The sequence below is a fragment of the Aulonocara stuartgranti genome, assembly GCF_965226115.1.
Source record: "Aulonocara stuartgranti genome assembly, chromosome: 15".
Classification (NCBI taxonomy): Eukaryota; Metazoa; Chordata; class Actinopteri; order Cichliformes; family Cichlidae; genus Aulonocara; species Aulonocara stuartgranti.
Window position 1 is genome coordinate 17,745,310 of NC_138951.1, and position 26,568 is coordinate 17,771,877.

The following is a 26,568-nucleotide window of genomic DNA, read 5'->3' on the forward strand; positions in this document are numbered from 1 at the left end:
GCTTTGAAAAGCTGACAACTGCAGGCTGTTGCATTTTCATTGGTTTCAGTCATCAGCCACCACGTTTCCCTTTGCACAAAGTACATTGTCTTGCCATCTAACAGGTATCAGAAGATAGCTACATCCTTTATCCTAGTATTATGGGCAGCACTGGTGAGTGACATAGAATGTATAGTGTGCAATATTGCATTGTCCTTGGCTCTTTAGGTTAATCTAGACTAATCATTTAAAGATAACTGGGGCTAAGATGATGCAACAATAAAACATTGTTCTTTTCTTCTTTATTTCACATATATTTATATTGTTATATAAATTTAACGCCATTCATTTCACTCCCCCCTTTGTTGTTCCCTTACTGCCAAGTCTCATGTCCTTTCCCGGCTTCCGTAGGCATTCCTTCACTGTCAGTTAGTGTGCGGGTGACAGACAACAGCGGTGAGCCTCCAAATCTAAGCTCCAAGTGTAAACTATGGAAGAGATTAACAACATTGAAGTGGTTCCGTGCACAGAGTCTGACTATCTAAAGCCGTTCAGGGTGCACTATAGCCAGGTGAGTTATTATTGAGTAATAACGGCTAGTAGATGCTGTTGGATGATGTAGGCTAACCCAACCCCCCCCACCCCCATTCATTTTTTTTAGCATAACATGAAGGCTAAGCCGACCTTAAACACAATCACTGACAGCAAAAATTGGCATTACATGCACCACGACGACCTAAAGAGGTCTGTATTTGGTCTGGTTTGAAACGCAGTTACCTCTGTGTTTTACGAGACAGCTAAGCTAACAGGGAGCTATGAGCTACCATGCTAACGGTAGCCTGCTGCTACTGCAGAGGGTTTTTTTCATGGTTTAACAGAGGCACATGCTTTATATTAGAGCGAGGAGATGTAGATGGCTCGAGTTGGTCTTTTTAACGTGAAAAGAGAGGGGGTTTTTTTTCGCGCTATTTGCACTGTAAAGACAGGCGAGACTTGTTGATCTCAGCTGTCAAAGTGACCCAGTCTGGTGGGTCTAGTAAGGTCGAAGGTTTTGAAAGTTCAGATGTGTAGAGAGCTAAGTTGCCCAGGCTTGTGTTTGAGCGACACTGAGTAGTTTTTCCTTTTCATATCCTTTCGGGATTTAAAGTGTTATGCGTGTGTTTGTGTTTTATTGACCTGCAAAAATGTGCAGATCATGGACAGAACATTGTGCAGAGAAACATGCTCCTACCTCAGATCAGCATCACTCTTTTGCATTAAGTTTCAATTAAGAAAATATAACTATAAGTCTTTTTGTTAGTATCAACGTCATGCTCCTGTCTTAAATATAAACCATAGTAGATGTGCCTTTATATTCAAACGCTTTAGTTTAATAAGGCTTACCCAGTTATTTTGAGTACCTAAATTTGGTTTTTCAGTTATCAAGCAATTTGAGTCAGCATTATTAAGAGATGCAGAGAGGAAAGGTTGAGATTGTTTGGAGGTGTGCAGAGGAGGGATAGTGAGTATATATTGAACAAAGGATGTTGAATATAGAGCTACCAGGTAAGAGGAAAAGAGGAAGACTGTAATCAGTAAGATTGGACTGTTACTGACCATGCCCAATAAGTTTCCTTAGTGAGGATGAATAGAAAATAAGTCAGTATATTTTTTGCTAATGTGATTACTAATTCTGCTTGTAGGTATTTTTACGGACTCTCTTAGTGGCTCATCATCAATTTTAGGTGTGGAAAAAAATAAGCCTACTTAACTTTTTTAGAAGCACTGCAGTTGTTACTTTCACTGCACCTGAACACATGGGAAAAAACAGGAGAAAAAAAGTATTTGCAAAAGGAAAGCTACTCCTCTGAGTTTGATTGTTTTGAGAGATGTAGCGTACACTGATGAAATGAACTGATAAGCTTGTGAACTGGTTTTGATTCCCATCCCCAATAAAATTTGGTTTCTTTGTCAGTGCCATAATGATATTCACTGTTTCTTCCTATCAGTTACAAATTATTCATTCAGTCATTCATTTAGTCACGCTGTGACTCAGATCATAGTGCCACAGTTATCTCACATTTTTCTGAATATGAATGCAATGCAGTTCAGTGAGGTTGAAATAGCAAGTGCTAATCTCCAAGTCACCTAAAAGAGGGGAAAAATGTTTATGCTCATGTTGATGGGATTCATTTTTTCTAACTAGACTTTGTTATTCCTAGTTAGCATTCAGGTGTAAATATGACTTAATCGTTTCAAACACGTCCTTGCTTTTGCAGCGCTTCTTGTGCAGAGTCAATTGTCTTGTAGGTCGATAATATTTATTATCCAAGGACATAGGTGTCTCAGGGGCTTGCGGGTGCAGTTTTAGTCACTATTCATCCATCCATGCCAGCATCTATCTATGATCTATCCACCTTTAGCTTCTTATCCAGGTGGTGGTAAAATAATTTAGGCAGTGCTGATTATCTCTGACCAAAATCTGATATTCATTTTCATCGTTTACCTCACTGCACTGCTTTATATATGCATCTTAAATATGAGAAGGTCTGGGCTTCCGAAAGTGTCCCCGCCAATGAACTTTGATTGACTTTTTTTAGGTTAGCCATTAATAATTTACTATAAAAATTGTCCTCCCACTAAAAGCAAAGTGTGATGACTGTGTCCCGATGGTCTCCTTGCAAAGTGAGAAGTGCTTCCTTACCCAAACACGGGCGGCAGTCCAGGATGAATTTATTTTTAGGTTTCAAAATATTTGTGCAGTTTCTCTGTTGCTGGGCTATGGATATGGTTGTGTAAAACCTGGATAGTGACTGTGGTGCTGAACTCATTCTTAAAACTTAGGAGCTGCTGCGTTACTTACACAGTAGATTATAAGAGCACGTTAATGACATCTGTTTCATGTAATTAGTACATGCCAAAAAAGACTCTTTTGTATATTTTGTTTTGGAAACAAATGAGAAAAAAGGGCTTTTAATTGGTACTTGCAGTGACAAATTGTGGTTTACATGTATGGAAGCTTCTTTTTTGTATTGTTGTTTTCAGTGTAATCCAAAAACTCAAGTACCATGGTACTCTTTTTGGGAGTTTGTCCCATTTGGGGTACACACCTGTGACAGCAGAGGGGGAAGGTTAAGCCTGTCAAGAGGATGGTGGAACGGCTAAAGACAGCAGATGGACAACAAAAGAGATGACGGGTGGACCCTCTGTGTTTCTCTCTCTGTCCTGCCTTCTCTTTCATTCTCATCATTTCTGCCTTGCACGTCAGGAGGGGCTGTTCAGAGACTCCCCACAAAGGCTTTTCAGTCATGCCGAGGGAGCATCTCTCCCACAATCCTTTTATGTTCATCTGTACATCTTCAGCTTTTGCTATTGGCCATTAACAGAAATCTACTCACACTCACAGCAACACACTCCAAAAGTACATAATGTCATGCATAAGAGACTCTCTGCATCATTAGTGTTTATTGGTGCTTTCTCCAAAGCAGGTGATTGTGCTCTGTTGACTCTGGGAAACCCCTCTTATGTTTGTCGCCTCGTGCTGACAGCGAATCACGAGTTGGTGCTTAGAGCGAGATAATTACCTTCTATTTATTCATTATAATGATTTGAATTATTCATCTAGAATTATGTACCTTGTGCGTCTTTCAGCCAGTGAATGAATATGAGATCTTTATGATCTTGAAGCGCACATTTTCTTACGTGAATGGTTATTTATCTGCTCGTGCTTGAATCACAGCAGTTAACTGATTGCCATAGTGATTATCTGCTTATAAATAAGGGCACAGTTCCAGGAGGATATAATTATTAAAATTATTTGTTCACAACACAATAACAACACGGGTTATCACAGTTTAAACAGTCTAGATTTAATGAATAACGGTTCCATCAATTGTAATTATTTCAAAATTTGATTTTACAGGTTTGCCATGAGATAAATGCGTTAAAGTATTTGATTTCTTCGATACTCTACGGAACTTTTCTTTCACTGAAAACACTATGTCCTTAACATAAGCACTATGTTATGTTCATTTAGACTCAATTTAGGCTAATGATGACAGAAGATAGAACGTTGGTGCACTATGGTCAGTTTAGTTGATCCAGAGAGAGCATCTAGTTTTTGTTCCCCTGTGAATAAGTTCCAGAAACTAACTAAAATCCACCAGAGTTGTCAAAAAAAAAATACATCAATACTGAAATATTAATCAGTTCTAAAAATGTTACTATTGGATACTCAGTTGCAACAGTATTGATACCAACAGTGCTGTCTTGCCTCCTGCAGTTGGCATACAACTTCAAACAGTAGTGCTGGAGACAGATTGGCAGACAACCCTTCCTTCAGTAGCAGCTGAAGTAGTTGACATTCACAACACTTTATAAGGAATTTTGAGAGGTCAGTAAAGCTCCTGTTTCAAGAAGAATGACGTATTGTGCTTGCTTTATGGTACTACTTTTGTGTCTGGTGAGGCTTAGAGTTAGGAACACGGCGGTTGTGACTGCTTTAGCCTCTTGTCTGCTAATTCGTATCACTGACTTGGACTACTCAACCTTGTTCGTGGTGTTTGTACCTTTTGGAACATTTTTAATGGAAGTATCTAAATAAAATAATATGGCTCAGTGTGTGTATGGTACAGACCAGGCAGGAGGTTTGAAGTTCAGTTTGGTGATGGCACTGATGTATACTGGCCTTGATTTGAGGTTTATATACTCTCTGTGGATTTCACTGGAGGACACAGTCAGTTTGTACTTGGAAACTGCGTCCTTGAGAAGAAACTGCACATGCTGGTTTTTCCCCCCCCCTGCACGTGTAGATGCTTTTTGTTACTTTTAAAACACGTTGACCGTTGTAATGATAGTCCTGCTGCCTTTGTCGAGACAGCAGGGTCAAACAGAGAGACTATAAATGAAACCAGGAAAAAAACTGGAGCGCGCATGATGAGACTCAAAGGGAGCTATTGTATTTGAGGATGGTAGTTAATTTTTTTTATTCTTGCTGCAGCTGTCTGCTTTATAGTCAGCATAGAAGGTGTGTGTGTGTGTGTGTGTGTGTGATGGTTATTAGACTTTAAGCACCTAAAAGATCAAGACCATACATCCCTCCCTACAACAGCCATTCACGTACGAGCCTGTCATTTCGGATGGCCAAAGCCAGAGGGACCACATTAATTTCAAGGTCCTGTGTAGCCTGCTTCTGCTTGCCTTGCTCTCTCTCTTTCTTTCTCTGCCTGTGTCTCTCTCTTTCCCCCCGTGGGCTAATCTCTCTGTCGTAATCTGTGTCGGCCATGATTCTCCATCTCCCCTGGGCCATTCAAGCTGTCCCCGCCTCCCCTCTCTCAGCAAGTGGCCTGAGTAATGAGGGGAACCCCGCCATCTGTGAGTGGTGACAGGAGACTAAAGAGGGAATATGTGTGCGCTGACACATTCATGCGGTGCAGTTTTACCTTATGTAGTAGGTCACTGCTGGAAGATAAATGTGTTGTATCTACAGTGTTTTTAACAGTAATCATGGCCAATTAATGGTGATGTACTGTAAACAAACCCTATTCGAGGTGTTTGCTAGTCTCTTTGTGGTGCTGTCTGAAATTGCTGACAACATTAAGGTATTTCTTTAATCTTGAAATCCAGATGACTTTTGTTCTTTTTTGCTTTTTTAAATAGAAAGACCTTCTTGGATGTTATTTTTATCCTCACTGTTTCATAACCTTGAGTTTGTGTTGTTACCAGAAATGTCTGTATAGTAGTTGCAGCTTACTCTGAACTGATGGTGCACCTTTCCTGCACATTTCTTCTGCACTGAGCAAATTCAGAAGCCTTTAGATGCATTATTGACCACCTAAGCATTTTTGACTCCTTTTAGCATTTGTTCCAAGAGATCTGAAGGTTTTCTTCTGAAGGTTCAGTCTCTGTCTTAAAATCTTGCTCAGATTCTTCTTGTTTTGTGTTTCTGTACCGGGAGGTTGACCAGGTTGTTCTGGGGGTTCTCGAGATTATTCAGCTGCCTTCACACAGAGGCTCTGGTCCTGTGATAGATCTTGTTTTTGTACTTGGCTGTAGGGCCACTTTAACCATAACCTGCCGTAGCTGGAGGACTGGATTATAAAATGCCATTTTATCTCAAAGTATAGCTCTATTGTATATTTTAATGTGTCTGCTGTACAGCAATGCAATGTATAGCCTCAGTTTGACAAAGGCTCAGTTCTGAACAACATGGATGGGTTTAGGGGCCCTAGTGCATGCATTTGTAACCATTTACTTATGCAAATACCCTGCAATTTCCATGTAATACGTTCAGTGATGGCAAAAATACTCCGCCTCAGCAGAGCATTTTCCAGAGCCAAGCATTTTTATAAAGCAACAAGCTACGAGACGTGCATCCCTACCTCAGTCATGACAAAATGATTTATCACACACTCCATCACCATACCAGCTTTGCTTTCATAAGGAGAAGTGAAAGGGCTTGGTTTCATATGATGGCATGTAAAACACATATACCAATTTCTGACATGGAAGGATTTAGTGAGTAATTACACCCGCAGCATGTCTGCAGTGTTTTAATCACATAATATCAGGCCTTTAATAATGGCTGAACATGAGATTATGTATGACTCTCATTGTTCTATCTTTTTTTTCTTTTTTTAGTCACTGCAATTGGAGTAAAAATGTATTTTTATTTACAGCATTTCTGAGTGACTTCATTGCAGTGACTTTTTCACTCTTTCATGATCTTTTGACAGGAATTCCTCTCTTATTTGACACAGAAAATGCCTTCAGTTAATCACTGAGTGTTGCTATCTCAGCTTTAAAATAAAAGTATGCAGTAAAATTGCATATGTAAGTGGGCAGTCTTTTACTTGTGGAGCCAAATAAATGAACATAAATGTTTTATGCTTCCATTTCACACCAAATCAGGACAGTTAATGGTGCATGAACAGAATTATCCTGGCTTGGCTTCATGCTAAGGTCATGTGACTATGACCTCTTACATCATGCGCTGGATGCCGTGTTCTTGCAGTAGCTTGCATTTTGTTGATGTGCATTTTAGTTCCTTTGCTTAGACGCAGATTTACAGAGGGGATAGTAATGTAGTAACACAGCTATTGTACAGCGCAAATTATGATATTCACTTGTCTTCAAAATATTTATCAAGCAAAAGTAATCAACATAAGACAGAACTGTCTCCTAAAATGTGAGTTTTTTTTGGTCTTGTAAATATCATAGTTTTGAGTCGTATTGCTATTTTGTTTGTTTGTTTGTTTGTTTGTTTGTTTGTTTGTTTGTTTGTTTGTTTGTTTGTTTGTTTGTTTGTTTGTTTTTTGGTGAAATCCGTATACCTCTTTATGATTAATTATACCTGGTTAGTTCCAGCAGTCACTTGCCATTTGGTGAAGGAATATACATTTTATCTCAAGGGATTTGTAGTTCCCAGAGAGTCACTGACCAGTTTGTAGGATGGAGAGACTGGGATCTAAGGCATTGTTTTCATTCAGTCATCCATCTTTTTTCTTCCGCTTTATCCCATTTAGGGTCACAAGGAACACCCGGACAGGTCGCCATTTTATCACAGGGCTAACACAGACAGAGAACCACATGTGCTCACATTCATACCTATGGGCAATTTGGAATAACCAGTTAACCTAACCTCACTAACTGCATCTATTTGGAATATGGGAGGAAACCAGAGCACCCACAGAACATGAAAATTCTATACAGAAAGGCCCCAGCCATTTAGTTACTACGCTACAGATGAAACCCTGAATGAATGAATGAACTTTTAAAAAAAAAAGAAATGAGTAACTGATAATATGGGTGCTAAATAAAGCCTCTTCCTTCCTTCCAAGCTTGCCGTTCTCATTTCTTTCTTCTTTTTTTTTTTTTGGGCTGATTTTGTTTGTGGAACATGCTTTGAAAGGAAATTAACTTCCACACAATCAAGTAGTTGTGATTAAACTTTTCCCTTTCAGATAGAAATCTTTAAATTCCATATTGCAGCTTTAACCACAAATCATGTTGCTACAACAGCAGTTATGTTGTCTGATTGAATCAGTGAAATTAGCCGTACCACCTCCCTTTTTCTTGGGTGGTACTGAAAACAGCTCACTAACACACCGTGTGTTGTAGCTGGGATAAGCCTGTTCTAGTAAAACTGTCATCCCTGCGTTTGAAAGAGCTCGTAGGTGGAGAGGAGGTGCAGCCTAAATTTGAATCAAGGCCATATTTCTTCAGGCATAGAAAATGTAGGCCAACTTTACCATATTTAAACAGCACTGGATGCAGAGATAGGAATATGCTAGGTTAATGTGGTTATTTCACACAGGGAGAGCTTGTTGATGGTACATGAACCAATTATTTAAATGACAAGTAAGAAGTCAACCTTTGGCAGCAATGATGGCCTCAGGTCTTCTTGGTAATGATCCTATAAGCTTGGCACACCTTTTCTTTGGAAGTTACTCCTGCTTTTTCAGCTGTTTTTGGAAAACAGACGAAAAAACGCTGTTTTCCATTACTCATGTAATTATAGCTTTGATGAATGTTGTTTTCATCTGCCCGACTTATTCTTCAGTGCCACTGTATTGGCTGAGTAAATGCTGGAAATAGACAAACATTTTGGTATTATTTCACCTTGAGTATTGTAGCATTAGGTCATGCTAGCTTTACACTGGCCTTGCTGTATGTAGAAAGCAGGTTGACCTTGAGCCTTATCCTGACATTTTGACCCATGTAGCTAAATGTAGCTTTAGGAATTCAGTTGATTGAAGCAATGACATGTATTGGCCAATACATGCTAAAAGAAGTGGATATGCCAGTTTTTATATTTTCAAAAAGCAGCAAAGCTTAGAGCATGTAGCTTTCCATTGAACAAATTTGGCTTTATACATTTCGGAACAAACTCCTAAAATCTTTTCCAGCCATTTTTAATGAAAATAATGTAAAAGAAAGGAAACCAAACTTTCAGGATGTTAGCTCATCATTTTACAGATGAGAGTCACATGCCAGACAATGCATGTGTCACAAGCTATAAATTGAAGCCCTGTGATTTCTGGAATATTTTTGTCTGTCTTTTGTGTGGGTAACACACCTCCTTTGCAGCTTGATCATAATTATACAGATGGAAATTTACTGAAAGAGTGAAGCTGCCTGTTATGCCAATGTGCTGATGTGTCCACAGGGCTTTCAAACACAACAACTTCTGTCACTTAAGGGTTTTATTGTTTAGTTATCGGGAATCTCTCTCTGCAATTGTGAGGCAATTGCAAGGCATAAAAAGAAAACACGTTTTTCGTGGTGCTTTTCTTTTGCTTTGCATCTGCAGATGTTTTTATTGGGTGCACTTTTTTCAATAAGACAACATTAATTGTGCAGCAAATATTCTTGTTAACCAAATGAGAGGGGATTTGATATCTTGTCATGCAAGTCATATGAAATAAAACGGGTTATAATACACTGATTGCAAACTGTAGGCACTCTTTATCTTTTTAAACACTTTGATTGATGCAGCTGGAACCCAGCAGTGTTTGAGAATTACTATGAGATCATACTTTTTTTTAATTTATGGTGTTTTATTGTCATCTTATTTCTACGCAGAATGGTACAAAGAAATCGTGGGACTTCATGCGGACCCATGACAGGTAAAAAACACTTTCAATTTACTTTTACTGCTCCTGTCCTTCACTTACATGTATATTTACTCAATACATCTTATTGGCAAACTAAATGGCTAATAAATAATACCAGACTACACAGAAGAGGTAAGAAAACATTAATGTAGCCTGAAATGAGACCTTGACACACAGCATTGTTATTGTTGAGAAATTGTATAACATACATGTTTATGTCAGGAGAGGTTATTCAATCTCGAGAGCTTGTTTTAAACATAAAGCCGTGCTCAGAAGTTTTCTCATTATTGGCAGTTTTTTTCCATTTGTCGATAATGGCTCTCACTGTGGTTTGCCTGAGTCCCAAAGCCTTAAAAATAGCTTTGTAATCCTTTCCAGACTGATAGATGTCAATGACTTTGGTTCTTACTGGTTCTCAGGTTTCTTTAGATCATGACAAGATTTGTTGCTTTATAAGAATTCATAATTTCACAAGTCGGAGCAATAACATTTTTAACGTCACTGGGATAGACTCAGTTTTGGGATTCCATTTCCGAAGTTTAATGTTAGATTGCTTTATTCATTCCAAAACCTGTTTTGATGTGTGTTTAGCATCATTCCAGTTGTGTGCAAGTTTCAGTTGTCTAACTGTTGAGTAAAGCTTTAAGAATTTGGAGGTAGTTCTCGTTTTTGATTATTACATCCACTTATGCAGTGTATCAGTACTACAGGCAGTAAAACAACCTCAGAGCAAGATGCTACCACCACCATGCTTGGCAGTCGGTCCAGTGTACTTAAGTTTAAAAGCCTTTAGTCTTCCACACATACCTCTTGTCATTCTGGCTATGTAAAACGGCAGTTTCCAGACCATGGTAGGCTTAAGCCTTATTGGTTCCTAGATTGCTCCTGAACATCCAAACCAATTTCCTCTCATCTGACTTCTCTGGTATTTTTACACCACAATGATCTGGTTTCTCTTAAAAATGCATTGTATTTGGAGGATCGTCAACCTTAACACACCTTGTTTTGAAGAAAGCAGTGCCATGCAATTATACAGGGAAAGTGGCAATAAATGTCTGAACTTTAGTGGGGCTCTGTAAGAGAAATATCACACATTTGCGTCAAAGCTGTAATTCCAACTCGCAGTCTGCCATAATGCCCTGAGGTAAGTCTCGGGTTATTTCAGCCCCATTTTGTTCTCCTAATGACCCCAAAGAGAAGTTCTTCTGAAAAATAGTGCCACAGAGGGAAGAAGCAGTAAACCCAAACCTGCATTTCTCTACCCCATGTGGATATTGCGAAACGGGTTATTCCCCGTGGGGCATATATCAAATAGACCCTGGATTGTTTTGCATTTTTGTGCAAGTGTGCATAGCATTTTCTTCTCAGCAGGATGTTGTCTTTCAGAAGAACTAGTCAAAGATTTGAAAGACAGATTTTTTTTTATCAAAGGCAACATTAGACTAGAAGAGACTGTAGTCAGAATGCTATGAGATGCGTTATTGAATACATTTTTTTCAGCTTGTTTCTAAAATTCTTATGAAGATGAGTTTGTGGCGACGTGCACAGTTATTCATCTGCTTCATAAGCATGCACATTTACCAAGATTTGCGGTTATTTGATAAGTGGCCTCCTGGGGAAATTACAGTAGTTAATAGAAATTTCATTTACCAAGATTATTAAAAGGTCTTGACAGTACTGCATAAATAAATACAATTAAACTGTAAGGTTAACTGATAACCTGGGTTTTCATGATATTTCATGATGTTTCAGGGTGTATCTGGTTCACAGTCTTTGCTTTTAGCTTCTTCTGAAGGATCCCAAGGGTTTTCCCTCACTATGTGGATTATCCACCTATTCACATGTATTCCACATGTTATGGATTCATCTTCTTGTTGGACAGGCCTCACCTCTTAAGGCCTGTCAATATTTAAATATTGTGACAGTTGGTTGCTACTGGACATTCCAGGCTCTATTTGCCTTGTTAAGCCTTTAATGCATTTGCCACCCATGTGTTTTTCAATCGACTGCTGCATATCCTTTGCTCTCATTGGTAGTCACTTCGATTGCTCTAAGATGGGAAAAATTTACCTCTGTACCTGTCCATATCGTTTTGCCCGGGGGTTATTTCTCCCGTTGTCACTTGAAATTGCTCAATGTAATTGATATTCTATGGGCTCTGATTGCCACACAACTGCTAATAGCTCCGTGTGTGGATATTGCCTTAGATATAGTACTTAACTCTGCACAAGGGGAACAATTTACTCTCAGTGTAAATACGACAGTTGACTGTAAAACGTTCAGTGGCTTTTGACTTAGAGGTGCAGATCGTCAATGCAGGAGCCAAAGATTCTGGAAGTACATGCTTCATTAGCTGCCACTTATCTAGAGCAAGTGCTTACTTTGTTTGCACAAGCAGGGTTTGACCTGAAAACTACAAAAACACATGAAACTGAATTGCTCTTCCATGGGACACATTCAGACACAACAGCACAAATTACTTTATAGGTGAGTCATGGATGACAACAAACTCTGCAACATTTTTAACAGAATTAGTAATAAAGTATCTGAAGAGTATATAGTTTTACCTCTTTAACTTATTTAAGAAACTGCTATTTCTATAGAGCTTGGAGAGCGTTAAAACTTTACAAAGCTAACTGAAGTTTGCATATTGCCTTCTGAGAAAAGCTACCTGACTGTAAAATCACACTTGACTGCGTGGAAATGGTTTTCCAAACAAGACAAACATAAAAACTACACTCTAAACTATAATTTAGATCATTCATACTTATGGGAAATCAGCTTCATGTCCTTCTTTGCCTGTTTTTATATATGTGTATTAAGATGCTTGCTGATAAACCTTTGGAAATAGGAGGTTTCTCATTGCACAGGTGCCATTCTTATTGGTTTGTAGTCCTTATTTATAACAGAAAGCTTCACATAATGAATCTGAGAATAAAAGACGCCCAGAGGCAACAGAAAGGCAAAGATAAAAATAAAATGATTACTGTGTTAAACCCTTGTTTGTTTGTTTGTTCTAATGCATTTTAGCTTGCTGTAAGTTTTATTAGTTCGTAATGTGGCTCTGTTTATATCAATAAAGAATTTGCATCTTATAATTCATTTAAAAAAACATTTAAAAAATGTAATATTACGACACTTGACTCATTTAAACCAAAGCTGGTAAATGAAAGAAGGGATGTGGTTATGTCCTTGGCTCCGATCTGACAGCAGAAGATGGATTGTGTAGCCTTTAACCCATTTTTTTTTTCTAGTGGGACTTGGGCCAAATAATAATATCCTTAAACCATAAGCTTTCTACCAGTAGTCACCTTAGTCCTGCGTCTCATACGTCTGCCTTAACCCAGATTTCCCGCTGTTCAGCCAGATGCCCCAGAGAGAAAGCTTAACCGTGCATGAAAAGTCCTGAGTGTCTGTTTAGCCTGCTTCTTGGTTTAACTGTTAGAGCTCCTTTTTTTCACCAGGAAGCAGTAGAAGAGCAGTAATGGTGTGTAACAGCACTATAAGACCATGACTTGCCACAAGGGACAGCTCCAATGCCTCAGGCCTGTGACCCACTTTTTGTCTACATCCTCCTCACTTGTGTCTTGTGAGGTGATATTGCCCTACAGCGCAGTCTTCTCGTGTATATCTGCAATCAGCTTCAGCAATATCAGTGTGAAAAAGAAGCTCTAGAAAGATGCAAGGGAGGAGGTGAAAATGGCTGTTCTGTGTTCTCAAGGTGAGAGCAAACAATGGAGTATGGCGAAAGGAGCTGAATAGATAAGTCGCAGAGTTTGCTCACTGGATCCAGATATGAATCAAAGGCTTTTTAATCAGTAATAGAAAGATGGTTGACCTTTTTCTGAAGCTGTTTTCAGGGCCATGAGATGGTATATTTTATGCAAATTTATAAGGATTTATAAGTTAACCCCACAGTTAATTCCAGCTTTGATTTTAACTTGTTATTGCTGGAAGTGCAAGTTCAATTCTGCAATTTTGAACACAAAAGTGTTTTGAAAAAGGACCCAACAAAGCAGCAAGCATGTTTGAATTTGTAAAAATGGCAGTTAATGGCTGTCATAGTTTACAGGCCTGCTTGCTGCTACATTTATTACCTGGTGTAGTCTCCTTTACCTTTTTTATTAACTTTAAGTATGCACAGTAGAGGTGTTTTTAATGACTTTTTAATCGGTGTGTGCTATGATCTGTGTTTGTACCAATAAAAGTGAGGTCTGTAGTTACTTTTCCTTTGATTTAATGCACACTGTAGGGACTAGACATTTGTTTTCACTGAAGGTTAAATGAGGTAGTGGATTCAATAAAATAAACTAAAAAGGGAATGATCCCGTTTTTAAGAAGGATTAACCAGTCAGCTGACATTACACATGTTTGAAAAGGCAAAACTGAAAATCTAAAACGCAAACAGACATTAACCAAGTATCAGCCCAGGAGCTGCAGCTAGGTGTTGTACCAGCAAACTCTTGGTTCCTTCTTTCCATGGGAAAGACAGGGCAGGGCTTCCTGCTGCCTCAGACGCATCCGCTTTCCCAACACAAACCCCAGGCCTCAAGTCGCCACAAACAGCAACAGTCAGACTCTCACACACATACACACAAACACACTCGAGCGGTGACCCACCTGTGCCTATAGAGCTCTTTGGGTGCCAGTGGCGAAGCATATCATGCTGACCTTCCTTCTATTTTATCTCCATATCCTGCTTGTTAAGAGTCATTGTGAATATCAGCAGTGAAGCAAGACTCTTATTTTAGAAAACTGTTCATTTTGGCAGACCATTTTATTTTTAGTGGCATGTTATTTTTAGGTCTTTGTAACAGGAAATGTCTAATACAAAGGTTAAGTCAGGGGTATGATCGTTGCGTTTGTTTGTAGGTTATGATTTTTGTTAAACACTGAGATGTGTGTCTCCCTGAATGACACAGAACTACATAACATTTTGTATATTTCAGTTTCTTTTCCCCAACTTTCTTTTTAATGTTAGTAAGGGTGGATTTTCTTAACATGGGCGTCTCAGGCAGATGGCTTTTTTTTTTTTTGCACAGAAGCCCCACACACCTGCTTTTCACATCTTCCATTTGTGAAGGGTAACCAATTGGACGAAGGTTTATTTAAATGGAGAGTCTCTGAAACAACTCGTTTCAGACAGAGGATGAACTGAAGGACTAAGACCCAGTAGACGATTAACCAGGATTAATTATAAACTGCAGAATCAAGTAAAACTACTTTCAAGTGGATGAACATTGTAACGGAAACCAGACACAATGAAACACAGGTATGATTGTTTAGCCTCAGTCACACAGACATAGCGACGAGAAGCCCCCCCCCTCACCAAGTAGCATCTTGCATTAAGTTTAAAGTCATGACATTGCTTGTGTCGTGCAACAGCTGTGATGTCACTATTTATGGTAGCTTTATACTGGTTTTTGAGAATGTGCCAGGTAAAGAAATTTGGTAGAGTAGTAGTTTTTACCAGGCGGTCTTTTGTTTTCAGGAAGTCTAAGTATTGGTTGTCAACTGGCAAAAACCAGCGTTTGGACCCGACGCTTGACCACCTTTATACATGAATCCAGGGTTCTTTGACTTGTGCATGTTTTAGACTGGTGATTCCATCACAAGGGATTTAAAAAATGGTTCACCACTGACTTATTGCTCTCTTGAACTTGACGTCACTGCACCAGTGATGTGTCATTTTGGCAGGTAGAAAACATGTCCTTTGAGAATAACATTTGTTTAACTCTGCCTTTCTCCCACACCCCAATGTCTGCAGTGTATCTGTGCTGATCTTCAACACCACCTCACACTGTTTTGTCCTCGTCAAACAGTTCCGTCCAGGTAAGTTTTCTTTTTCTGTGTTCACAAAGTGGCACACCAAAAACACTGCAGTACAGTTTATTCAATTTCATTATGTTCACCAATCTAGATTAAGTTTGGTATACATCCTATGGACATCCTGTGCATACTTTTTATTCAAATGAATGGAAGTAACAATACAGACTCATAAATAGACTGCAGGAGGTCCCATTACGATGCAACCTAGCCTCCTTTGTTAGTAGTCACCAGACTTTTCCACATTGGCGTTTATTAAATTCAAGGACACCTGGGCACTGATTTATTTGTTTTGTCCGTTTGTTTTGCCATTTTTTTTTAAGTATTTATCTGCAGTGCAAAATGGGACTTTATTTTAAACCTTGAGCTCACGATAGAATTTATCAGACAATAAATGTTTAAAGATTGAAAAGTAGCCATTGCAGTTAAAATGAGCTTTTTTTACCCGAGTGTATTGGCATTTTCTTCCATTTCTCCCACCATCAGCTGTATACATGTGTGAATGGGAAAAAGCCAAGACGCAGCCACCAAAGTCTGCTGAAAAAACCGAGGAGGGTGCTGCAGAAGCCGCGACGGAGTCTCAGGAGGGCCAGTCAGCCTCAGAAGGGGAGAGCTCTTCTCAGTGGCTGCCTGCCTCTGCGGGGGTCACCTATGAGCTCTGCGCTGGCCTGGTGGACAAACCTAACCTCTCTCTGGAGGAGATCGCCCGCCAGGAGGTGCTGGAAGAATGTGGCTACGATGTGCCAGCTTCCAAGCTGAAGAAGATTACTTCTTACAGGTTAGTTTTTTGGGTTTATTGCGCATAATTCAAAAATAATTTACAGCTGATGGTTTGTGTTAGGAGCACTCGGTCAAGGTCAAGGTCTTTTGTCAAGTATCAACTCAAATCACAGGAAAGTCTCAGTGCAATGTTTTTCATTATCTTGTGTATCTTATCTACTTTAGTCACTCCCACTGGATTTCTTGTCCCTTAACAATTAATTTCCTATTGTCCTATTTTGTTATAATTTCCTTTAATTATACATTCTGAACTTCCTTGTGCAGCATTTACTAGGAAATAACCTACATTTGCAGTGTTTCAAACTTTTAAATGATATATACTGTAGATTATTGGAGCACACACACAAAAACTCCTGTCTGTTGGAAAGGCTTGGGAAAGCTTTATGGATGGATTTTAAAAGGTGCCAGACTGAAAGTGTTAGTCAAATCATGTGTGCAATTTTCCTGTGTGATGATCTGCCAGTGAATAGCAAAACCAGTGCTCCCCTTATCCTGAGCACTGGGAGTAAAGTGAGTTCTCAAAATTCACTTGGAAAATAAAGTAAGAAGACTTTTTTTTAAAGACTTAAATAACCAGGCAAATATTATAACTGTTTGCCATTTTACTCTTTCAGCTAATAGGTACAGCCATTGAAAATGAGCTTAGTCTATAAAAGCTGTCACTGTTGGATTGGTATATGATTGTTTATTAACCTCATCTAAATGAACATTTTTCCACTTATTTTTTCACTAGCTGCGTGAACATGATAGGTTAGATTATATCCCAGCTGATATGTAGACAGGGCTAATATATCAGCCAATATTAGCTGACATATCTGTATCTGCTTTAACGGACAATAAATAAAAATGTAAAAACATAAAGACGAGAAAGGAGGAACACCCTTCACAGCCATGCTAGTGGTGTTGATGTTACATAGATTATCCACCAGAGGGCACTCTACAACATTCCTGTTGGCAATACTTGTTTGGAAACGCAACAACTCTCTCATCCGAGAGTTGGGCAGAGCGTAAACGATTAGTCCATCACTAGTTATGACACTAAAACAAGATTATTTTTAAACTGCATTATCATAATATTTTAGACTCATAAATACACATAACCAATCCATTTATGCTTCATGTGTTAAGGCTATATCGTATTTTTTTTCAAATCACTAAATATCGGTATCGATATGGGTCTTAAAATCATATATCAGTCTGGCTTTAGGTCGGATCATTCTTTGCTCTATATATGAATGTTTCTTGCTGTGATTTGGTGCTCTTTCACTAGTTTAGTCTGTAAAAATGAAAAAAGTGCCTGACAATTACCCTTACAGTGGTTTAATAGTGCATTAACACTGTTTGGCAGTAGCTCAGAAGAGCACCTACTGATCAGAAGGTTGGTGGTTTGATCCCTGATTGCTCCAGTCTGCATGCCCAAATATCTTTGGGCAGGATACCAACCCCAAGTTGCTCTCCAATTGATTCACAATCCAGTGGATGCACAATCTGATGCTTCCATTGGATTGTGAATGTTAGAAAGGCATAGAAAAATTGCTCTTATGAATGGGTGAATGATGCATGTTGAATAAAGCGCTTTGAGTGGTCAAGTAGAGAGATTTATAAGAACATTACTTAACAGTCTTTGTGACAGTGCCGGGTTTTTTGTATGGTTTGTTTTTTTTGGGGGGGCGCGGGGGTTGGAGGAAGTTCTGAAATTATAAACTAAAAGTGCACAATTTATATAAGTGACCTGGAAATAAGCATTAGGCAAGTCATCCATCTTTGTCCATGTATTATTAGCTGAGTAGAGCTTGAAGCGGCAGTGAAAAGACCCAGGAGACGAACAGTCCCACATTAGACAGCAGCAGCTGGACAGCTTTGAGTGATGACTCTCATAAGGACGCTTTTGATATAGCTTACACACCACCTCCAGCTCTGTTGGTGTTGTCTACGACCATTGTTGTGTGTAGGCTGCTTCCATTATACAGACGGGGATCACCTTAACCCTCATAACACCTATGAGGGTGTTTCTGACAGAAGTACTCAGTATACTGAAGCGCTCTGCTAATAGCAGGCAACCTGAGGGCACTGTCACCTGCGGCAGAGATTTAATATTTTATTGAAATGCTAAAGAATTTATTGTTTTTACACCATATGGGGTTTTTTTTATTATAAAGAGTGAAAGACAGATTTACAGAATTCATATGTGACTTTGTTGAGTTCTTTGTTTTGGTCTCTAAGAGTGTTGTGTTGATACTGAAGCACCAGCACAAGACACTCAGCCCTGTTTAAAAATGAAAGAAGATGTCCTTTTAGATTTTTTATTTTTTGTCTCTCCTCCAGGTCGGGTGTCGGTGTAACCGGTGCCAAGCAGACCATGTTTTACGCTGAGGTGTCCGATGACAACTGCGTCAGCCCAGGTGGAGGTGAGCCAAAGGAGGGAGAGCTTATCGAGGTGGTCAAAGTCCCGCTGCACGAGGCCATGACGTTTGCCTACGACGAGCGTATACCCAAAACCATGGGCGTCATTTTTAGTTTCATCTGGTTCCATAATAACATGTCTCCTAAGTACAAGATCTCCACCAATGTGTAACTAGTATTAAAATAAGCCCTCTTTCTACAATTTATTCCAGATTAAATCAAACACTGGCCCAGCACACTCACTCCTCCCCTTAAGGCTCTTCATCCTGTATTGCCTTTTTGCTTATTGGTACATGATGAAGGGTGGGCCCCTTGTCTTGTTGCCAGCTGGTATCTTTAAGGTTTGTCCTATTAGCTTTTTTAAAAAGACAATTGTTTTATGTGGTCCTAGTGTTTTTCCTAAATACAAATATGCCATAGCTGGTTGTCACTGGCACTTTTTCTCTTCTTTTTATACGTAAATCATTCATTTACTGTGCCATTTGTTATCAGTGGCTGCATATCACAGATTTCATTTGCCTGCCCTTAATTAAAGGAATGCTCCACTGTTTTTTTTTAATTTTATTTTAATGTAGATATTAAATATTATCTACATGTTAGTGTTTTTAAAATCAAAATTTGGTTGAGAAAAAGGCCTTTAAAGTTCTTTAAACTTTTTCTCCATTGCTAGTTGCTTTAGTAAAGAGAATTTAAAGCTCCAGTATATATGATTTTATAATACTGTAACAATATTGTATTTTCTATTATTATGTGGAAATGCCTCAAAACCAGATTGGAGGCCACTGAAAACCACTGTTCGACTAAATTAAACCCAGTTTCAAAATTATTTGTGGTCAATGCACTGTATTTCCGTTTTCACACATTTTCGCACATGATGAGAAGGCTTGCAAGTGAAAATATTCCTCTTTCTCACCTCTGCTACATTAAACACGGCTGTCAGTATTCATGATTAACCTCTAATGTGCCGCTGGTTACCTTCAGTTTGCCAGCATTTCCACTGAAATCTTGAAAGCATTTTTGCTTTCCTGAAAAAGTCTGACTGTGACAATGCAAAGCACATATACAGTAGCTACTTTTTGCACTGTTTATAATGTAAAGATAGATAGATGAGGTTACAAAAAAACAGTGGAGTATTCCTTTAATCCATGATCCAGTAATGCAAAAACTATACTAGTCAATCATGGGGCCTTGTAATGATTGGGGTATTCAGGGATGCCCCATTTAAGTTCTGAATCATAGCCTTCAAGCAATACTTACCTAAGTACTCCAGGCTGAACAATCGTAGTATCATTGAAATCAGCCCTTATCCTTTTCATCAAATTCTTCGTGAAGTCAAACCAGTTAACATTAGCAAACACTTACCTCTGCGCAGAGGGCCTCAGTTTAATTAACTCAATTGCGCTGAAGCACGATCGTGATTAAAAGCAGCCTATTTGTAGTTGGAGACACTTAAATCCACTTCTGGTGACATCTTCACACTGCCGTGTTACAGGCGTTTTCAAGCCTGTAGCACATCAGTGGAGTCTCAGACAAACAACAGTTTGTTTCGTTTTTTATTTTGTATGTTTGTTTTTTAGAGTTTTGGAGGAACTCAAATGTATACTGTTGCGGACATGATGTCTTAAGGCAGTAGCCTCTATTTTTCTGATTTTTAGATTGTTTATTTTTTGCACACAACATCAAAGTTACATTATGAACCCATAAATCACATCAATATTAATTAGAAAAATGTTCAGAAAATGTAACCCATGTGAAAGTCTGATTTTTATAATAATTCATTTGCAAAACTCACATGCTGAAAACCATTAATGCACAAACCTGCTCTGTCTCTTATTGTATGCTTCTGTACACTACATGCAATTCACACTAAGTACCTGCTGTAAACATAACATTTATTAAAAGTTGATTGGAGAATGCTTTTCAGTTGTCACTTATAGGCCTAGAGACTAGTCACCGAACTGTGTATTCCCTGACCAGTTGGTGAGTGATTCCTCGATGTTGTTGCCTTTTTTGTGATTGCTTTCATCGCTAGCAAATTGTTGCAGTCGCCCTTAGTTTTCATGGAAGACACGGAGATGAAAACACTAATTGACCACCAAGAATCTGAGAAAGAAAAAGTGGACTACATCCTGGACACTGGGAGTGGTCCCCTTCAAAGTAAAAGTTGTGCCTTACCGTTTACACCAACATCTTCCAAAAACCACAACTTTTACTCTGAAGACCAAGACTATCCATTTGTGTTTACATTGGACTCTTCACAGTTTCAGTACCACTTTTCGAACAGTTTTCAGGTGTTGGCAATATGTTACACACTGTATACCTCTCTGTAGCCGATTTCACCTCACAACTAGCAACAGCCTCTAGCAACCACTCGCCTACTGATTAAGAAATACCCATTTTTCCCTAGTGACCAATTATTACCAACAAGCCACTGACTGGTCTCTTGTCAGCAGCCTATAGAAACCTTAACAATCAATGGTTGCTGGAGTGACCAGTGGTTGCCAGGCTCCTGCCAACCAGTCTCTTGACTTGTATGACTGGACCCTTAATGGTTGAAGTGGAAAGGGAGGAGCCGGTGAACAATTTTCCACCAGTAGGAGCAGGCTAAATAGTCGCTGCGCACTATTTAGCAAAAAGCAACCTGTTTTTTTTAGGCAGTGGATCTGCATTCGTAGCTTGGGTTGTTTTAGTGTAGGCAAAACTAGTTTTAGGTCAGTGATTTGTAACTTGTAATGCTGCAAGTATTGCGACAGTTCGAGCTACCTGCTACTATAGTAGTTCTCTGAGTGAACAGCTTGCCATGTTCAAGTTGAAATGACAGTACCCTGTCAAATGTCACACCCTACACAAGTAGGTACTTGGTTTACTACATCAAAATTAATATTCATAAGTATCAGAAAATGAGACGCACCTCTGAACTCACAAAGTGATTCTCAACAGCAGCTTCTTAAAATCTCAGGTCCAAATAGTCCAATCTTTGATTATATTCAGAGTGGATCTCTGAATGTGATGATGACCAGCATGTCTGTTACTATATTTTCACATTTCAAAATCACTTGCAGCTTCACTAACTAGGCAAGAAAGTTATCACTAATACTATAAAATGTTAGTGTTTTTCTTCACTCAAAAAGGGCTGGTACATCATTCATTATTTAATATGTGAGGAAGAGAACCACCCACCTTGTAGTTTTGTTAACAAAAAGTACATATATAGATGTACAAAAACCGAAGCAAAGCCAATACTGTCTTAAAAAATTCACCTTCAAAGACACATTTCATTATATTAACATTAGTACAGTAATAATAATAAGAGAACTACATTTGAAACAACCATTAATAGAGCTGAAATCCTTATGGTGCACCTGCAGAAATGTTTTTTTTAACTTCAGAAATGCAATGACTGAGTACAGATAGTGACAACAAGCTTAAAGTAATGCAGTGTAATATAACAGTAAATCCTATATTATATACAGCCACATTTCTGTACTTATCTCTGTAGTTTGGGGGGAGAAAATAATATTACTACTAGCATTACAGACAACATTGTCCAAAATCAGCACCTCTCTGAAAGAAGAGCACTTTCAGCTTTAGCAGCCAGGTGCGCATATGAATAAATACTCTAGGTTAATATGAACAATCAGTCTAGCATTTTTTTAAATGCTTTTCAAGCACCAAGAACAGCTGACAATCAAAAGTTCAACATTAATTTTTCTTTAAACCTTATGCTTCTTATTCACTTGGTTTATGTCTATGTTTGTGAGGCTCTTCTCCTCTACATACTAAGAAATCAAGCAGAGAGAAGAGCATAACTTTTGGGCATATCCCTATAAGTGTGTCATGGAGCCACCTGAAATTCCGTCACCCGCGCAGATTAAAAAAAATCAAAGGTTGTATTTTATTCCACACACTGACGCAAACATTTGGGGAGTAACTTCCACCCAAATAGCTTAGAAAAATATGCATAATCCTAAAGCCATAAATATAATTTGTTGAGCTTCTTTGTCCTTCGTCGACCATGGATCGTTCCTCGATGTGCGATTGTAGAGTTTGCTCAGACTGCTTGAAACATTTGCTCAATAGGTTCATATTTTCTCTCTCAAATGCATTTACTTTTGTGAGCGTGATATCGGGACACTTTGGAAAAATGTGGAAAGCACCTTTGGAAAACCATGAGATTACTTATTAGTGTTACACATTGTACCCCTAACAAGACTGCTGTATGCTGCCTGACCAAGACAAATTTCAGTATTTTGCATTGATGACAACGTGCACTTGCCGTGGGCTTGTTTCTGTAAGGTTAGGGAATACCCCAGCATTTATTTCCATCCAGAGTTCTATTAGGATTTTCCAAAGGTTTCATCATTGATGATGGGAGAGTCAGACTGCTGTATAAAACCTTCTTCAGCAAAGATTCTCAGTGTGGATAAAGCGCTCTCCAGTCTGCCGTACCCCTCGAACTTCCCATTCCCATTATTGGGAAAAACCTAGTAATTCAGCGCCTCACCCATGCTCGAGGTTTCTTCCTGTTAAATAAAATGAGTTTTTCCTTCCAAGTGGCCAAGTGCTTGCCCTCTGTATTATTTTAGGCTCTTTACCTTACCTTACCTCAAGCAACTCGAGGCCACCAATGTTGTGATTTCGCAATATATAAATAAAATGGAAGTTAATTGACTTCAGTAGCTTCAGGTTGTCAGCTGACCTTTTTCTTGGGGCACGTAATGTTCTCGAACCTAAACCTGACCAACTGAAGCAACTTCAGGTCATAACGCTGATCCCACAGGATGTTGTGTGGTAGGCATTTCACCTGCCTGTTCTTCCCCAAATATTCCCATCAATCTGATGACCTTTTTCCATTGCTCCAGAGTCTGATCTTCATGCTCCCTAGCAAATATAAACCTCATTTAAGCCACGTTTTCTTAAAGCAACGTAGCTTCCATTGAGCTCTCAGTGTGCACTTAGAAATATTTACCTTCACTGTTAAACATATCCTTGATTTCTGCTGTTGATCTGTTTTAGTAGTTTCACCATGTAGGCCAATAATTTGACCGTTCTGAAATGGACTAATGGCTTTTCCACAACCGCAGAATATCTTCAAACATGGTTGCTTGAGAACTGCATTGGTTAGTGTTGGATAATCTGTTAGCAAAAACATATTCATTACTGCAGTAATAGGCTTTTATGTGTTTCCTTAGTTACATTCAGATGTGACTTGTTTTGGCCAGACAGTGTATTATATGTTGTAACATCATAAATTGCTGTTAGCTTTCAGAAGTTACTCAACACTTCTGCAGTCCCATTTCTCTCATATGACAATCGTACAGCCCTTTGTTTTGTTTTTTTAAGGTCAAAGTGGATCTCAGCACTTGTTGTTTGGATTTCCAATGGTGCTCACAGTTTTCCATTGTCTTGTTCTCATCTAGTATGGTGGAGTATAATAGAAGTATCACACTTGTGTCTAGAAATAACTCATGAAATGTGTTAGCCATGAGGATTCAAGGCTGGAAGAAAAAAATATTTTTAGAAATGTGTTTTACCAGTGTTTGCTTCTGATTTGGCTCAACGCAAAAGCCATTTTAACTTTAAGGCCAGTCTGTAACTTTTAATGTGCCTGTCAAAAGTGAAGAGCTGCACAGTGACTTCTCTTTAGGCTGAAATAGATTTGTTTGTTTGTTTGTTTGTTTCAGGCAAGTATTATCAGGTGATTATTTCCTAACACTTTCCCTTCTAGTTGTTAAGAGTATTTGGTGAACATTGCTGAGGATTTGCAGCAGCATTATGACTCACTGACTGAAAATAAAAGTACCGTCCATGCGGGTGAATAGCAGCTGCAAAGTGGGAAGGATCGTGTCAGATGTCTGCTAATGTGATTGATTGGTGCAGAGAATTCGGTTGCCAAAAGAAGCACAAACAGAGTGGTAGCACTTCAGGTTCAGCTGGTTCGGCCAGCTTCAGCCTGTATTTGAGTTATTTTAGTTTTGTTTAGCCTGTGGAGTCAAAACGTATTACGTATTCTGTGTTATCAGGCCTGCTGTTAATTTTGTACTTAGGATTTTTTTTCCCCATTGATTTTTTTTTTTTAATCAGCTTTTGTGTAATCTTATTTAGTTAGAAACAGCTGTGTGTTTCTGTGTTAAACACACATCTTTTGAGTGTAAAGGCAATCTCTGAGGTCTTTTTTTACTAATTCAACACTGGTGACTAACATTATTCTTGGAGACTTATAGGAAAAGTTTCACAGTTTTGGAGGAATGTGGTTATTAGCCCTTTTTTTGGCGGAAATTAATTGCAGACTGATGACCTGTCTGGGCAGTTACAGGGATAAGGACTAGAAACAGAGGAAAACCCTGACACAATGCTCCCAATAGTCCAGGCCTGGGACCACCACACACACACACACAGATCTTTTTTTGCATTTAATGCAAAATATAGTAATCACTATACTACGGAGCAGCGAACACGAGACGTCAGAATATGAGAACAGATTCTCTTCTAAACTGTGAAATGTTTTCTTCACACTTCTGTGTAACGAACAGGATATCGTGTCCAGACTTGAGTTGAGTTTTGCTGTTTTCACAAAAAAACATTTCAGCCATCTTTTTTTTTTACTTGTCACATCTGAGAGAACATTATGCATTTACGTTATTCAAGTCGTTTTTGCTCAGTTTTTAACTACAGTCATTATGTCTTTGGCTCCAGCACCTTCAAACCGTGTACCTGCACAATGCAACCAGTACATCTACTAGATGTACTGGTTGCATTGTGCTCTCTGTGTAGACACTCAGTTAGCTTTGGCTTGCTGATAACTGCTGGCTGCAGCTCAACTTCATTGTGTCGGCGCCACAGTGTCAAAAAAGCAAATAAGCACGTTTCGTCCGTTAACTGTCCCTTTAGGTCTACCAGTGCAACAAGCCTAACCTGCCCCTCTGCGACAAATCTAAACACATTTTTGACAGTTTAGAGTGAGCTTGCAGACTGTGCTACAGGTAAGCCATATGCTACTTGTATTTAATATACAGGAAAACTCATATTTATGGTAAGCAAATGACTGAGTATTTCATTCTTGCCTATGCTGGATTTTCAACCATTTGCCCAGCATTTCTACCTCCATCACTCAGGCACACAACAAAGGTGTTTTGTGTCCGTTTGCTTGACCCTAAGGTGTTGAAATTCTCAAAAACAGATCAGTAACGTGGGAACCCAGTGGTTCCCTGTCACAAAACACTTCATTCATCAGTACTTTTATAGCTGTACCCTGCCCCCATGGCTATGCTGTAATTGCTTCTTCAACTGTGATTGTTTTTTTGTTTTCTTTTGTTAAGGGTTCGTGCACTGTTTGACAGTCTCTTACTGTATTTTTTGATGATCTGAACAGCAGAAAATACATTTAAAGGTGCTATGTGTAGTATTGAGTTATTGAAGAAGGTGTAGTACTGTTGATGATTTTGTATTAAGTCCAAGACTAAGTCACTTTTGCTTCTTAATTAGCAGACTGGTAGCTGAATATTCGGAAGCAACAGAGGCAGTGAAGGAGCTCAGTGACTGTATGTTGTAGCACATGTTATTCTATTAGGCAGTGAAAATCCTACACATACTACCTTTAAGTGAGCAAAGTACTCTTTTTCTTATGGTAAAGACATAAAGAAATTTGTCCAGTTGTGATTTTTTTTCTTCCCTTTTTGGTGTCTTAAACTGAATTTGTGTTTTTAAGAAAATATTTTCAGAAAAAGGTACAGGTATGAACATTGCATATTTATGAATTTATCATGTATTTTATGCTTTATTAAAATGTGTATACTCATTGTGGGCAGTGTTTTTAGTAATGTTTCGATTTTGTTAATTTATTACCTAAATGTTAAAATATTTAACTTTCAAAACATGACACTTGGTACAAACATACAGGATATTTAAATATGATACTTTGCATGTGCACTGTGTTCGATTAAACTGCATTAAATTCAAATAAAAATGGGTTTGATGCCCAAAGTGT

The 26,568-nt window shown here is 38.7% G+C and overlaps 1 protein-coding gene across 1 annotated transcript; it reads left to right on the plus strand.

Moving 5' to 3' along the window:
* Positions 1–374: 374 nt before the first annotated feature.
* On the plus strand, positions 375–26,568 carry nudt14 (nudix (nucleoside diphosphate linked moiety X)-type motif 14). Its single transcript, XM_082506323.1, has 5 exons — positions 375–550; positions 9,541–9,584; positions 15,340–15,404; positions 15,885–16,176; positions 18,504–26,568. The coding sequence occupies exons 1-5, from the start codon at positions 470–472 to the stop codon at positions 18,751–18,753; spliced, it is 732 nt and encodes a 243-aa protein (XP_082362449.1). The 5' UTR covers positions 375–469; the 3' UTR covers positions 18,754–26,568.